Consider the following 13,343-nt stretch of genomic DNA (forward strand, 5'->3'; position numbering starts at 1 on the left):
CCCGCTTCCCTGCAGGGGACTGGAACGTATGACCTATTGAGGTCCATTACAGAGCTACATTTCTATGATTTTATCATTTACCAATGCAAAACTATGTTGAAAATTATACTAAATGCCCTACAGCCAGATCAGACCTTGTGCAGCTGCAGGCTCCTCTGGCCCAAACGAAGGGGAAAAGGGACCAGCCCCCTTCATGGTATTATCTCCCATTCTTCCAGGACATAGTGATCCAGCGTGTGTAAGGGGTGGGATCAGGAGAGGAAAGGATGATGGAAACACATTGTTCCTCCCCTCCACCCCCTGGGGAATCCCATCCCTCAGAAGCTGGTCCAACTATATTAACTTCTGAGATGGTTCCCAGGACTGAGGAGATGGAACAATACTTGTTCTCCACTATTCTCCTCTAACTCCCATTTCTCATGGCAACCAAGGGTTTCAGCCTGCAGGGAAAGCCATGGTGGAGAGTTGGAGAGAGCTGAAAGGGGGCAGATGGACAACATGGAGGCAGGGGGTTTCCACGTGAATGGCCCTGGCCTCTAGTATCAGGGAATCTGCAATGTCTGGGGTCCAAAGCCCTCACTTTATTGCAGGCAAGGGGCAGCCCATGCCAAACAATTTGGAGAAAATACCATGATGAGACGCTCCTGATGTTTTCCTGCTGAAAGGAACCCTGTGGGGGATCCTCATGGGAGGGGACAATCTGGGGTCCCAGCTATAGTCTTAGGAGCCAATTTTACACTCATTTGGCATCCCGAACTCCCAGTGATTCCAATGGGAGTTTGGGATGTATCAGGAACACAGGATCAATCCCTTACAGCTTTACTGAAATCCACAGGAAATAATTCAGGGCACAATAAACATCTATATTTTTAAATCACTAACCAGGTTAATTTGCCTCACATTCTGACATGCTTAAAACAAACATCCTAAGAAATAAAAGAATCATCCCTTTTTTCCTTTGTCCACTGGAATTCTTTGAACTTTCTCTAAGCCCAGGATACTGCATTTGTCCCAGCCCTCAGTGGAATTCTCTCTCCCTCTCGTCCCTGGAACGCTGTGAGCGAGTCTGGAAGGATTTCTTGGACAGACATTTTTGATTAAAGCCTGTGTTAAGAAGGCTGGCTCAGGGCAGATCAACGCCACTCCAAATCCACTCGGTCAGGAGCAGCAGCAGAATGAAGTTTCGAGGCGCCTGCTTGCTTCTGTGCCTCTTTTGCCTTGTGCAGGTTACAGTCCAGCAAGCCTCCACATCCAAGCAAAGGACAGCGAGCTCCAAGAAAGGTAGGGAACTGGGAAGGTTCATTAGGTGGGCCTGTATTTAACAGCATTTTATCAAAATTATTCTAAAAACATATAGACTTTAACAGACCATCAGCTTTTTTTCCTACAGGATTTTTGGACCATCCTGTAGAATTCTATAACAAGGAAATTTAAATTCTATTGCTTGTTTAAAAAAAAAATCCTCCCAAAGTTATTTTCTTCTATTGAGTTGTATAGGATGTCCTCATAATGAACCATTTGTTCTAAAATTCAGATAGCAACATACTATATATATTATCTCTATGTTTCTACCATTTTTTCCTGTATAAAAATCTCATTTTAATGATCCTTAATTTCCCCCATCCCATTTTAAGAGGAAAATAAAATGACAGAAGGGAAAGAGTTGATGTAAATTCTGAGGCAGAGTAGACAGAATATTTACTCCAAGAAATAGAGGAAGTACATAATTTCTATGATTATATAACTTTATTGACAAATATCAGCAGTGGTCTTCAAATCCTATTTTAAAACATTTGCCTCAAGTGTATATTAAGTTGTACTCCAGATACATCTAGTGAAGAGTAATCATTAGCAGATAGAAAAGGAGTACTTGTGGCACCTTAGAGACTAACCAATTTATTTGAGCATAAGCTTTCGTGAGCTACAGCTCACTTCATCGGATGCATACTGTGAAGTATGAAGTGAGCTGTAGCTCACGAAAGCTTATGCTCAAATAAATTGGTTAGTCTCTAAGGTGCCACAAGTACTCCTTTTCTTTTTGCGAATACAGACTAACACGGTTTTTACTCTGAAACCTGTCATTAGCAGATAGTGTATAGAAAAATAAATGCACTGGGGTTTACTCACCCGTCCCTGTTTCTGCACAGTGCAAATAATTGAGGGACGACTTGGGTGAGTAACTGATGACCACTGTGAGCTCACTCCAGCCCTTAGAATTTGTGGGGCAATACTTTGGGGAAGACAGTTTCACAGCTGTATCAGACTGTTCCTCCAGATATTTGAATTCCTTTTAAACATGGAATTTTCATCTTGGAGCAAACCTGAAAGAAGATGTTTAAACAAACCATTTACTTGGGCAGTCATTTTCTGTAGTCTCTTCCCAGTTTGGTTATTTTTCCTCAGAAGTTTGTATTTGAATAAGCTTTTCCTTGTGCTTGGTCTTTCAGTGAAGTCCCTAATCATGTTTATTTTTAAAAAAATATTGCAGTAAGGGTCCAAAACACTCACTCACCTCCTCTGGTGCAGTGTGTGTGTGTGCACCTGCTGGTACAAGTTGGGGTGTGCAACACCCCCCCACACACAACTTGTACCAGCTGGTGCATTTGTGTTTCTCAGAGGAATTTTGCTTCACTCATTATAACAATGGAATTTTTCTCTTTGTAATTGTTTGCTGACAACTGGGCTCTTCAGTAGGATTGGTTAAAAAGTTTAATTCACACTTTTCCTCAATGGAATGAAAATGTTCACTGAAAATGTCTGCTTGCCTCCAAAATTTTCATCCACCCTCCAAAAGTTTTTGGCCAAAACCACAACATTGTTTCAGCCTCTGGCACTTTTCAGCCCAAGAGTTTTTTGATTTTCAATGAAAAGTTGAAATTCTCCACAGAAAAATACCAACCCATTTACCAACCAGCTCGACTCTTCAGCAGTGGCAAGCTGGAGGTCCAGGCCTCTCTGGAAAGTTTTCCCCACTAATAAGAGTGGCCAGCATTTTTCAGATTTCAGCAAAGAAAGGGGAGGAAAAAAAGTTACAAAACTGAAACAATGAGGGAGGGAAGTGAAAATTCATGACCAATCAACTCTACACTCAGGGACACTGGAACAATTTGTATAGTGGGGGTGCCGAGAGCCATTGTACCAAACTCTAAACCTTGTATAGGATGGAAACAGCTTCAAGCTGTGGTAGCTAGATTAAAGGTTGCGTGGCTATGCCTACCTGAGCTTTAACCATACCCCCATTTGCAGTGGAGACATACCCTTAGCCATTGTCTACACTACCACTTACTTCGGTATAAGTTATGTTATATGCTATTTATGCTATAAATCAGGATAGATTATTTAAAGACAAACAACTGAACAGGAATAGTCTCCATCTGAATCTTAATGGATTTCTTCATGGGGTTCAGTTCAGATGAGTGTATTACAGGTTGTCTTCACTGTTCAATTATACACAGGTTCCATAGAAATGACTTATCACAGATATTTGGGCAGGGGAATGGGGAAAGTTCTACCAACGTTTGCAGTTACTGTGACCGCTTTTTAAACAATAGGCTTTACTATGATGTCCATAGGCTCTGTCTATCTTTGAGACACAAATTAATCCTCACAACAGCACTGTGAGATAGAGAATAGTTCTTATCCCTATTTTCAAATGGGGAATTGAGGCACAGAGAGTAAGCTCTCTCAGGTTCACTTAGGAGATCAGTACCAGAATTGGGAATTTAACCCATACCTCCTGCTTCCCACTGCAGTACCTTAGCTACACAGTCTTTCTTCCTTGACGGAGTTTCCCCCTTCCATTTATGAATGACATTATTGACCTCTGCCTCATTCAGCACAGAGGATGATGGTGCACTGTGGCTGAATCAGGGTTGTGTAATGAATGTGGCTGTGGTCTGGGCCTTATTTTTTACAGAAGTTGGAAGGGCACGTAGTGAACGAGGCAGAAGATTGCGGGAAGAGAAGTGAAGGTCCCGTAGTTAAAGAAGTTGAATGGTGCCTTGGAGAATTGGATGCTAACCCTGCCTCTGCCACAGAGTTCCTTTGTGATGCTGGGCAAGTCACTTAAACCAAACTTTTCACAGTTGGCTGCCAGTTTAGTGTTCCTCATTTTCTTGGTGCCAGATTTGCAGAGGTGCTCAGTGCTCATGACTGCAGGGAGAATTGCTGTCACCCTTGGCAGATGGGGGAAGTGAGGTACAGAAGGGTTAAGACAAGTAAGTTTCCCAAGAACCACACACAGTGTTTGTGGCAGAGCCAGGAATAGACGCCAGAACTCTTGTGCTTTAGCCATAAAACCATCCTTCCTCTTTCCGTCGTAGTATGTTGGGTTAAGGCTACTAGCCCTTTCATTGCTAGGGAGGCTCCCTTACAATAGCAGCTGTATTAATGAGAAGTTTCCCACGATGTGTTTTCCTCAAAGGTACCAAAATAATAACTAATGCTTCAGTGTTAATGGAACCCATTAAAGTTAATTGAGCAATGATTAAGGCAGTTTAATACACTCCTCTTGATGCTTTTGTTTCCTATTCATGACACGTTATAATCTTCACGGCTCGTCTTTTATAGGGCTTTCAATGTTGCTTTCCAACTGATCTCATGTAGTAACTCTGCTTACTTAATCAATTCACCGGAGCCAGCATTTCCAGGATAGACCTGGCCTAAGGTCTGCATGCGTAGATTGTCACATTTGCTTTCACCACATTAGGTTCCCCCATAGAAACACCACCACATTTATGGCAGGATAGGTATAGAAATAGTTTCTTGGGAGCAGCTGTATAGATACAGTGAATACCACCCCGTTATTGTCCTGTTTGCTGCAACATCAAAGGGATAAAAGCTCAATTATTTCTAAATGAGAGTAACCAGAGTACCAATTAGTAGCTGGTTACAGAAGTTGCAATTACTCTAAGCCATAGATCAGTGACATTAGTGGTAATGGCACATTTAATTACATGGGAAATGCTTCAATAGAGTGATAGGAGAGTACCAAAGAAGAACTAAATATTGTTTTATAATCTTATCACTCCTAAAGGCCAGATCACCCCCACCCCCAGAAAACCCCACATAAGGTACAGAAAATCAGGAGGGAAACCTCATGGAGTCTCCACTGGATCACTTCTTTGGTGAGAGTGAAGTATATAATCTGCATAGATGGACCAAATGATCTTGTCTCCAAAAACAGACTTCCCATTTTTAACAGTGAGGGCCAGTAACCATCCGGAACAGTGATCAGACCAGCTGTTCGTCACAGTCCCTTCTGGTCTTAAAATCCAAGAAACTCACGGATCGCTAGGGGGCCACCGAAGACAGAGGCCATCCCTGTGGAGACCCCATAGCTTCTTGCTCCCTCACCCCTCTCTGGCAGGCCAGCTCCTGCAGAGCCACCACTACTAGAAAATTGCCCTTCTCTGGGTATGTCCACACAGCAGCTGAAGGTGAGATTTGCAGCTTGGGGAGGCATACTCCAGTTAGCTTTAATCAGGCTCACATTCTAAAAACAGCAGTGAAGACACGATGACACAGGCTTCCTACTGAATACGAAGTCCCGTTCATGGTCTCTGTCATGACATTCAAAGCCCTTAATGGGACTGGCCCTCGCTACCAGTGAGGCCTCTCTCCCAGCATGACCAGGACCTATCGGAAGAACTGCTCTCCACTGGAGCAATGGACAGGACCGGCTCTAGGCACCAGCAAAGCAAGCATGTGCGTGGGGCGGCACAATTCCAGGGACAGCATTCCAGCCACCCTTTTTTTTTTTTCTTTTTTCTTGGGCAGTTGCGCTCTCGGAGCTTGGGGTGGCAAATCTTTTGCTTAGGGTGGCAAAAAACCTAGAGCCGGCCCTGGCAACAGAAGTGCCATCCAATGGGGTTGGAGGCAGCGCATGATCACGGGTGACAGGGGAAACTCTCCCAGGAGCTGGACCAAAGCTACAGACCAGGCTTGCAAGAGACAACAACCATTACGGGCCTCAGTCTCTTCACGACTAAATGCAAAACTCATCTCTCTGACTTGCCTCTCTCTCAAAATGTTCTTCACACCCCACTTCAAGAAAATGAACTAAGCCATTGTCCCTATGGGAAAAAAGCAAGAGCACAAGATTTGGAAGGGGAGGATTCAGTAGTTTGGAGGGGCTCAGGAAGTATATAGATAGAGATCACTAGATAAAATAAACTAGTTGGCAGAGGGGTGGGGAAGGAGAAAGAGAGAGAGAATCTAACCTTGCCCAGGGCTCCTAGGAGTGCTGCAGGGAAATTGCACTCGACTCCAGAGATGGGGTGGAGTGGGACTGAGTGCTTCATATTCTTCTCCAGCAATGGAAGCAGAGAACAGTGCTGATGGCCTCTGGTGAGCATCCAGTACTCCATCAACAGTGGGAGAAAAACGGATTCTTAAGCATAGATAAAACTATTACAGGGACCCTACTGAACACAATGACTGTTTCCAAAATCCATTCTTCCCCTAAGAATCTTTGCTGTGTGGAATTCACTACCTGAAAGTTTTGTTCATTCTCACTCATTGGAAAACTTTGTGGATTCTTCAGTTTCTTTAACTACATATGTAACCATGGTGTCTCACTCAAACTTCGGTATGACCTTACGATTCCCCTACTAGAGTTGCAGTGTATGGAGTAAACAGTTTTTAAGAGTCTGAAGAATGAAACACATAACAGAATACATGAGTTTTAGTAATAGATTCAACTCAACCACACAAGCAGGAACCAGTGTTCTCTAAGCAGGAGGAACCCATTCCAGGTGGTTCTAAGCAACTCCATCAAGGATATTGAATCATAGAATCTCAGGGTTGGAAGGGACCTCAGGAGATCATCTAGTCCAACCCCCTAAGCCTGATATGCTCTGCTAAAAAAGACATACTTGAGAAGCATTACACCATTAGAACATGCTGTCAGTGGGCAGAGAACACTTGCTCAGAAGCTTCTGGGAACATATTAATCCTTTGGTGTCTCAAGGATTACATACAAATCAAATAATTCTTTAAAGAGTATGGAGAGAGCCAGAAGAACTCTGTTAAGGACTTCGTCGACAATTCCCTTCTGTTTGTATTATTGATCCAGGAAATTGATCCAAAGTTCATTGAAATCAATGGAAGGACTCTTATTGACTTCAGTGGGCTTTGGATCGGGTCCAAAGGGTTCAGTAGTTTGGAGGGGCTCAGGAAGTATATAGAGAGAGATCACTAGATAAAATAAACTAGTTGGATTTTAAGAGTTTTAAGACAGTAAACTGCCCCTTTACTGTCCCAAAGTAGTAACCCAGTCCATACCCCAGTGGGGGAATGATGTACAGGCACAAGGTGGTAGTGTATAGGCCACTATAATATAAATGCAGTGGCAGGTGGTCAGCCTGCAAAAGAATGCACTGCGGAACCAGTGTCTTTTCAGGAGTTTTTGAAGGAGGAGAGAGAAGGAGCTCTGGTGACACTAATAACCTCAATTGCATTCATTAGATGTACATGAAATGTTTGCGTTCATCTTTGATTTGGTCCACAGATGGTGTGAGCCTCAAAATGATTGAAGATCTTAAAGCTCTGATTGACAACATCTCCCAGGAGGTGGCTTTACTGAAAGAAAAGCAAGCTCTTCAGACAGGTAAAGAGCTCATTGTTGAATACACAGTTATTGCTTTGAGATCGGTGCTAATTAAAATGTGGTTACAATCTCTCTGTACATGTTGACAAGGGTGTGAAGAGAGGTCCTGGTGTATTTGGGTTAGAATTCCATCATTAATGATGCATTCATAATTAGATTAATGCTATGTGTGGTATTTTCACAACATTTTCAGACAGATGGAGCTGCTCAGACTTTTAATGGCATTAACTGTACAGTACGTGGCTCAATAATTCTTTATATGCTGGAACTTCTCATTAGAAATATTGAGAGTTTTACAGTGGCACTAAATCAGACGGACAAGATCAGTGAGGTAGTATCGTTTATTGGATCAGCTTCTGTTGGCGAGAAAGACAAGCTTTTGAACATCACAGAGCAATTCTTGAGATCTGTGTAGCTCAAAAGCTGGTCTCTCTCACCAACAGAAGTTGGCCCAATAAAAGATATTACCTCCCCCACCTTGTCCCTCTAATATCCAGGGACCAACACGGCTACAATAACACAGAAAGCTAACTCAGACGGTCATTTTTTCTTCATCAGTTAGAAGGATAGAGTATAGGGGATGCTGTACTTTAATATTTCCCACAGTTTTCTCTTTGCTGTGCAGCCAGCCATCACCCTTCTGTCTGAACCGCATTGCAATCAGATCACGTTAGCATATTCTATTATTATTGTTTGTAATACATTATTGCCTCAAATCAGGGACCCAAATCAGGGCTCAGAGTCCTGGTGTGCTAGGACACATAGCAAAAGATGGTCCCTGTTCCAAAGTGTTTACAATCTATGGATTCCACACTAGTATCATGTGAAGAACTTCCACCGACATCAGTAGAAGGTGTGTTGGCAGATCATGCAATAGACCTGAGACCCACAGTGTGGCTTAAAGAGGAGAATTTTGTCCCATATCTAATGATCTTCTTTGAAAAAGAATATGGACTAAATTTAGATTTCAGACACAAGTCCAGGTTCAATGGGACTTTAAAAAACAGTTTGAATATTCATACATGGCTCCTATTAGGGTTTGTTTGTTTGTTTTTAAATAAGGTGCCCAGAGGCTTTCAGTGCTTAAAACTTTAAAAATGTGTAATTTCTACTAACAACTATATCATTGTGAGAGAGTAGAAAGTTTAAAAATTCTTAGCAATGGGGCAAGGAGGAAATTTTTCTGAAGAGCTTAAGTTATTCAAGTGCAACATTTCTGATCAAAACCTGTGAAAAAGGGAGTCTCTTTCATGCTTGCATAACTCAAACAGCTGCAGCAAATATGCACAAGTTTTCCAGAACTCTGCAATGTTGTGCCGAGACCAAGGATGAAAAAGTTTAGCCCACAAGGAATTTATTTGGGAAAGTTTAGGAGCAACTTAAAACAAGGGGAAATGGGGATTTGAGTTCTTGCTTTCTATTCAAATTTGGAAGGCACATGGACACAGCTGGGGTTCCACATAACCATGTTTACTAACTATATACAACCATACAAGGCCTCGCGACATACATACACTGCTGCTCTGACAGGGTATAGAAGACAGGGTGGCCCATTATAGGGCTTCCAAACTATTTAAAGGGCTACTGTAACCCATGCCTACTGGGCGTGGTGCCCTCTAGTGGTACCTAGGTCATCTAGAGATTAATGAGTCTGCTACAGCCTTAACTAAGAGCAATGTGGCTTTAAGCTCAAGCAGCGAGGCTCATGCATTTAGCTCCAGAGGTCCCAGGTTGGACTCTCCTGACGATGACCAGGAGCTGTCAGTGATACACTACTACCCAATTCCTATACAGGGTGTGAGAATAAAATTTTGAATTCGACTGTAACATTTGCTACTGATGACCCCCTCTCAGGCACTGTCTTTACAACATGTTCTTTTTCTGTTTGTATCTGGTCTTTTTGTCATTTCTTAGTGTGTTTGAAGGGCACTAAAATTCACCTCAAGTGCTTCCTTGCGTTTTCTGACACCAAGACATATCACGAGGCCAGTGAAGACTGCATCTCCCAGGGCGGCACCCTCAGCACCCCCCAGAACGGGGATGAAAACGACGCGCTCTACGAGTACATGAGGAAGAGTATTGGGTCAGAAGCAGATGTCTGGCTTGGCGTCAATGACCTGGCAGCTGAGGGCAAATGGGTGGACATGACAGGCAGCAGCATCCGCTACCGGAACTGGGAGACTGAGATCACCACCCAGCCGGATGGTGGCAAACTGGAGAACTGTGCAGCCTTGTCAGGGGTTGCCATTGGCAAGTGGTTTGACAAGAAATGCAAAGATAAATTGCCGTACGTGTGTCAGTTCATGATTGTGTAACAGCAGGGCTCCTACTGCTGACATGTAGGCCAGGTTATTCTGTTTGGCATCAGGAATATATATAAATAGTTTATCTATTTGCACATAAATACATTATATATATATATATATATATATATATATATATATATATATATATATATATATATACACAAATAGATAAACTGTTTGCAAATAAAGTCATCATGGCCTGGTAATGCATTAGAGCATGTTAGATCTATGCTGCATTTTAATTGGCTAAAAGCTACTTCCAACTCCGTAGCAGCTGCATTGTTCCTTACTAAGGCATGATTTATAGATATATTTTTTTACATCAGAAACTTATTAGGATGGCTTATGTGATTTAATAAAGAACCAGTGCAACACTCCAACTTTGCATATCATAGAGTAGGTTACGTAAGCCTCATTAAATTGTTGCTGTAGATACTTTTCCTGCAATTCCCTTTCCATTATTGCTGATTTTATCAAGCTATCCCTGAACTAATCAAATATTTTCCTCCTGCCGATTCATGGCCCAATCCTGCTCCCCTTACTCTGGGAGCTGGAGTCAGGAGAGACAGTCTGAGCTTTCATTCAGTGAAATCAGAATCCAGTATAATCGAGATCAGAATCAGTTTCATGCTGATGAACATGTTGTTCCAAACAGTAGGGCCAGTTCTTCTTGCCTGACTTTGACACTTACAATAGAGACTACTTGCAGAGTAAAGTACTACTGAGACATTGGCAGGGTTGAGCCCTCTGATAATAGGCCATCCTCATGCGAATTAGAAAGAAGTAGACTGATCTATAAAGAAGAGGAGTGGGATTTTCAGAACTCAGAGTTGACCTAAAGTAAATTGATTTCAATGGGAGTGGTTAATCCAGGTGCTTCTGAAAAATCCCACCGGGAAGCTTTATTTTGGAGAAAGTACTGATTATTTACTAACTCATTCATTAAAATATAGTTTGATAAGATGGCCATTAGCTAGGGTCTTTCGGAATAGTAGCGGTATAAAAGATAATTGAATCCCAAGAAAATCAGATTTAGCCTCTTTAAGGATCATGTGATCTATTTTAGCAATGGACTGTGTTGCCCTAGCTGACCCTTGTCATCTGATTGCATAACTGAAATGCTCTCGTATCTGTTGCTTTTGTTTAATGTCCTCTCCACTCAGGGCCAGAGTTTCAGCTGGTGTCAATCAGTGTAGCTTTGTTTGCTCCCCTGGCTTCAAAGGAGCTATAATGATTGACATCAGCTGAAAATCTGGTCTCGGTATTTGTTTTCCAGGAAGAGGATTATATTTCAGTAGACATATTTGTTTTAAAGAAGCAATGATGGAAAAATAATGGCAGGCCTGGACCATGACAGTTTAATGAGGCTTTGATAAAATTGTTTTTCTTAGAGTTTGCTGAAATGTATCATTGGTTCTTTAAGACTGCTGTGCTTGATGATAACCCATTTAGTTGAGGTTACTTATTCCTTGCACTGTCATGCAAAGGCCTCAGATGTAACATGTTCTTCTAAAGCCCATTGGAGAAATATTTCAAGTCACTGCTTTGTTTATAAACAACATGAGCTGGGTGTCTTTCAGAATTGATAGCAGGAGGGCCAAACAGGAAGACAGTGCATACTTCTGAGCCTACCATTACTGCCAAACTCTCTGCTGTTCACATGACTATAAAATAAATCTATATAGCTTTGCTCAGAGAATAAAGTCAATTGATCTTAATGGAATGCTTTCTTCTCCAGCTGCTAGCGTTTCCTTTCAGAGCCGCTCCCCAGATCAGTGTGAGGATCAGAGACATTAAAGATTGAAAAAACCCTATTACATGGCATGGTTTGCAGGATTCTCTCATGTTATCAGGCTATATACACATACTATATATTTCACATGCACAAAGACAGGGATACATTCAGTGAACCCTTTTATAGCAAACTGGGATTTCCTTCCCTCACCATAAGAGAAGTTTTACTCCAATAGAAAGGCCTGCCGGCAAAAGACCTATCTCCTCTCTCCTCACCCACCCCCAGGAATGGTGGCAGGGCCTCTGGTCACAAGAGGCACTGGTAGCTTTGGCTGGGGGCTTCTGGAAGGCTATGTCTTCACTGTGAAGAGGGTGCAGCCCTATCAAGGCCAACTCCTCTTCCTTCCACACTGGGAGTTGCTGCAGCAAACAATGGGAACCAACACTTCCTCCTGGTGCTTCCCCCTCCGAGGGCAGTGGCTGCTTCCTTCTCCCCTTCCTCCAGCTGAGTGGAGAAGAGACAACATTCCGCCTTAGAATGCAGAACTGAACACCTGCCTGGTGGGCAACAACTGCTGCACTGCCAACGGGATTAGCATGTGTCACAGTTCAGGGCACATCTGTACTCCCCCTCCAGGGTCCCTTGAGGGCATCCACTTAGGCATCTTGCTCCTCAGCCATCACCTCTCCTGGGCAAAGATCAATGTTTCTCTCCCTCCTGACCGGGGTTTTACCAGGCTTCACAGTTCCCTGCCTATCCCCAGCAAGCCAGACTGCCTTAAAGGCCAAAGTCTGCACTTTTCTTTCCCTTCGAAGGTTATGGCATCGCACAGCTCTTTATAAGCAAGCACATTTATTGTTAACATGAAAACATTACAGAGGGGAAAAAAGTTCCCATACACTTGTTAAAAGCTTCCCAGAGGTCACCCCTCAGTCTGATGGGGCCTCAGTAGGCCACAGTCCTTCCAGTCTTTCCTATGACAGATTGAGGCCCTCCTTGGACCGAAGGTCCTGTCTGTTTTCTGGATCAGAAAGCAGGCCCTGCGTCAGCTTAAACTCAAGTTATTTAGCCAAAAGTCCTTTGTCTGTCTGTTCCTCTCTGGAGACCCCAGTCTGAACCAGTAAATGTGAACCTCTTCAGGTGGCAGTATTTCTCTGGAGATGTTACAGCTTAAGTGAATTTGCTTAATTGCCCTAACCTGTTCTTAGCTCCTGAAGGAGATGTGGTCACCCTCCCCCATGGCATTACATACAATTCCTGGGCCACAATGATACATAACTACTTAATAGAGTAGTTGCAAAGATATTGCAGGAAGTTGCTGTATCGGTCACAGCATGGTGATGTAAAACTTCACTAAAAATAGAGTTAAGTCCATTTACTGCAAGAGGAGTGAAAGTCTACCAAGAGCACTGAAGCAGTCTAGAACTTAATTATGGGCAAGATCCTGAGAACCCTCACCATGGCTCAAGCTCAGGCCCTATAAAGCAGCTTCAGTATAAGTGACCCCACTGTATACAGTCTGACTTAGCTTGCTCCCTTGATATTCGGACACCCGCACCCACACATACTGTCCATGTTTTGAAGGCTAACTTACTTGATCACTGACTGAATGCAAGTGACAAGTCTTCAGGCCCAGATTTATGATCAGGGAAATTAATTTAGGTCTTTTAAAAAGGAGCCTTGGAACTGGACA

At 42.9% G+C, this 13,343-nt stretch overlaps 1 protein-coding gene across 1 annotated transcript; it reads left to right on the plus strand.

Moving 5' to 3' along the window:
• The first annotated feature begins 393 nt into the window (after nucleotides 1-393).
• CLEC3B (C-type lectin domain family 3 member B) lies at nucleotides 394-11,638 on the plus strand. The gene is made up of 3 exons (XM_048838862.2): nucleotides 394-1,281; nucleotides 7,511-7,609; nucleotides 9,524-11,638. The coding sequence occupies exons 1-3, from the start codon at nucleotides 1,176-1,178 to the stop codon at nucleotides 9,922-9,924; spliced, it is 606 nt and encodes a 201-aa protein (XP_048694819.1). The 5' UTR covers nucleotides 394-1,175; the 3' UTR covers nucleotides 9,925-11,638.
• Nucleotides 11,639-13,343: the final 1,705 nt, after the last annotated feature.

The sequence above is a fragment of the Caretta caretta genome, chromosome 2, assembly GCF_965140235.1.
Source record: "Caretta caretta isolate rCarCar2 chromosome 2, rCarCar1.hap1, whole genome shotgun sequence".
Lineage (NCBI taxonomy): Eukaryota > Metazoa > Chordata > Testudines > Cheloniidae > Caretta > Caretta caretta.